A 2,988-nucleotide genomic window follows, 5' to 3' on the forward strand; every position below is an offset into this window, starting at 1 on the left:
ATATATATATATATACACACACACACACACACACACACACACACCCTGTTTTTCCACCAAGACAGATTCCACAAACAGTGTAAAATTAAAATCTATGCAAAGTAATACACAACATAATTATTCCACCACATAACTGGGGGTGTCCTTGTGGATATTGTAAGTTTCTTATTTTGACGGGTAGGAATTAATTGTATATTATAGGTTCCAGGCTCTTTTCTTTAGAAAAGGATGAGAAGAATTGTAAATGCACTTGTTGGGGCTGGTTGAGGCTGAAAATGTCAGCTCACAAAAGCAGCCTTCCCATCATAATAAAGAGTTTTATCTCCTGGAAAACTCTGCCAAACTCCTGATGGACTCAGAGTTAACAGTGTGGTAGAGTGGTGACGGTGGCAGTGATGCAGAAAATTGCAATGATAACATGAGAGACTGGACGCAGTTGAAGGTAAAGAGGATAGTACATGAGGAAAACACAGGGAAGACTGCATTACTACCTCTTCTAGACATAACTTGTAAAAATGAGACTCTCAGGATACACTGGATAGGGACAATGGACCCTCCCTTTGCAACCCCAACCTTGTACTATACCCTACAGTAGGGCAAAAATTTAAGGTTGCTGCAGTCATCAGCAGTCCTAGACAATGGTGGAGTATGCTGAGAGAACATATGAAGGGCCACATGATCCCTAACCCTGCACTACAGGACAAGATTCAACAACACAGACAGATGTTCGTAAAGATGCAAAGTGCTGGTTATGACCTATAAAGCCCTACCAGATGTTAATCTACCCCATACGCTCAGGTCCTCTCGGGGACATGTACCTCAGTCAGCCAAAACCAGGCTGACAACCATTGCCCAGAGGACATTTTCTTCAGCCTTCCCCAGACTGCGGAATGACCTGCCAGAGGATATCTGTCCGCTATATGCACTGCCTGAGCTCAAAACAGAAGTAAAGACTATTCTCTTTCCACAGGCCCATTCAGAAAATATACTGTATTAAATTATGAGTTTTCAAGTATGAATCGATTGTTTTCAATATGTATTGGATGTTTATGCTCTTTTAACTGGTGTTTGTGTGTTTTTTTTAACTGGTGTTATGGGTTGGTTTTCGCAGGTGTTATATGTCCACTGTGTAGTCGTATTTTGATCTGTTGTTGTTCCCAGCCTTAATCTATAGGAAGAAACAGGTAAGAAATTATTATCATCATCAGAAGGAGAATATTCTGTCATATAAGCCCATTTCAATTTGAGATCTTCAGTGGAGCCCCTTCTCTGTGACCCACTGTGACCACTCTGTGACCCACAGGGAAGGCCGACTCAGTGACTGCTCCCAGGCTTTGGCACTCCCTTCCTAAAGAGGCTGAACTTGTACCCTTCATGGCGTCCATCCTTCAGCAGACAAAGAGGTTTTTGTTTGGACAGACATTTGGGAACTGACTGCAGATAAGCAATGAGTTTTTTTAATAACGTAGCTATACTATGTATCTCTTGTTTATGTTTGGTTAATGCCTTTAATTCTACTGACAATTTAATTACATTTTGAGATTTTTGTGTTCTGGTGATGTGAATGTTTGTCGGTATATATTTTAATTGTTTTACCTGTTTGTAAACCAACTTGAGTCCCTAGGCTGGGGGGGGGGGGGCAGTAAATAGATACAGATAGAAGGAGTCCCCAACTATACTCATGAATGGGAAAGGGCTGCCAAAGAGAAAGAAGACGAGATGGAGCGTATCTGGAGGAGGGCAATCAAAATGGTGAAGGGTCTGGAAACTATGACTTATGAGGAGAAACTGAGGGAGCTGGATATATTTAGCCTGGAGAACAGGAGGTAAAGAGGGGATTTGATAGCCCTGTTTAAATATTTGAAGGGGTGTCATATTGAGGAGGGAGCAAGCTTGTTTTCTGCTGCTCCAGAGAATAGGAACCATGGATGCAAGCTCCAGGAAAAGAGATTCTACCTCAACATTAGATAGAACTTCCCAACCGTAGAAGAGGCTGCCTTGAAGAATGGTGGGGTCTCCTTCTTTGGAGGTCTTTAAGCAGCGGCTGGATGGCCATCTGTCAATGGGGATGCCTTGATTGAGAGTTCCTGCATGGCAGAACAGGATGGCCCTTGTCGTCTCTTCCTTCCAACTCTAGGATGCTGTGATTGTATGAAGACAACTTTGCTCCCTCCTCAATATGGCACCCCTTCAAATACTTAAACAGGGCCGTCGTATCGTATGAGGCCCAAACCGTCTCTTCTTTGGGCTAAACACCCCCAGCCCCACAGTCTTCCTGTCTGCAGGCTCTGGGCAAGAGTGCAGTGGAGGACGGGGCCCTTGGAGAGGGGCAGCCGACCACAAATCAAACAGAAAGGGACAACTCAGATGAGTCTGGCACGGCTGTGTTCCTCATGCTGACTCCTTGTGACGATGGCACTGCCTTCCAAACAGCCCTGGTTCCCAACCTTTGGGCCTCTAGATTTTTCGAGACTTCAGCTCCCAGAATTCCTGGGCATTGAGCCCTCTGACCGGGGCTTCTGGGAGCTGAAGTCCAAAGCATCCGGAAGAGGCCCAGAGGTTGTGAAGCACTGCTCTGAGGAGCCAGGTAACGCCGTTGGAGGGGCACTGTCACGACGGCCAGCCTCCCCAGAGGGCTCCCAGAGGGAGAGGCGCCCTTTACCTGATGACGGAGATGAGGAGTCCCGAAGGGTCCTTGCTTTTGCTCATGCTGCTCCTGTATCTCCCACTCGCCTCAGAGGACGCCATTTTGAGGGCTCGGCCTTCAGGGTCCACGGCTCGGCCACGCCCACCGCTCGGCTCCTCCTGGCCAATCCACAGCCGCGCCGACCAAGGACTGGCCAATGGGGGCCGCGGAAAGGCAAAATAGGACCCGCCCACTCCCGCGGTGCATTCTGGAACGTGTAGTTCCTCAAGCTCTGAGGTGGAAGGGATGCAGGGATGAGGGAAGGAAGAGGATGCTCAAGGTCCTCAAGGGCCCTGTCCATA

At 47.2% G+C, this 2,988-nt stretch overlaps 1 protein-coding gene across 1 annotated transcript in view; it reads right to left on the bottom strand.

The window, feature by feature from the left end:
- The window catches only part of EXOC4 (exocyst complex component 4), a 496,793-nt gene extending 494,017 nt beyond the window's left edge, over positions 1 to 2,776 (bottom strand). The window contains exon 1 of the mRNA XM_042470033.1: positions 2,663 to 2,776. Within this exon, the coding sequence (XP_042325967.1) occupies positions 2,663 to 2,748 (86 nt within the window). The 5' untranslated portion in view covers positions 2,749 to 2,776. The remainder of the gene's footprint in view (positions 1 to 2,662) is intronic.
- Between the last annotated feature and the right edge of the window lie 212 nt (positions 2,777 to 2,988).

This window comes from Sceloporus undulatus, chromosome 5 (assembly GCF_019175285.1).
Source record: "Sceloporus undulatus isolate JIND9_A2432 ecotype Alabama chromosome 5, SceUnd_v1.1, whole genome shotgun sequence".
Taxonomy (NCBI): Eukaryota; Metazoa; Chordata; class Lepidosauria; order Squamata; family Phrynosomatidae; genus Sceloporus; species Sceloporus undulatus.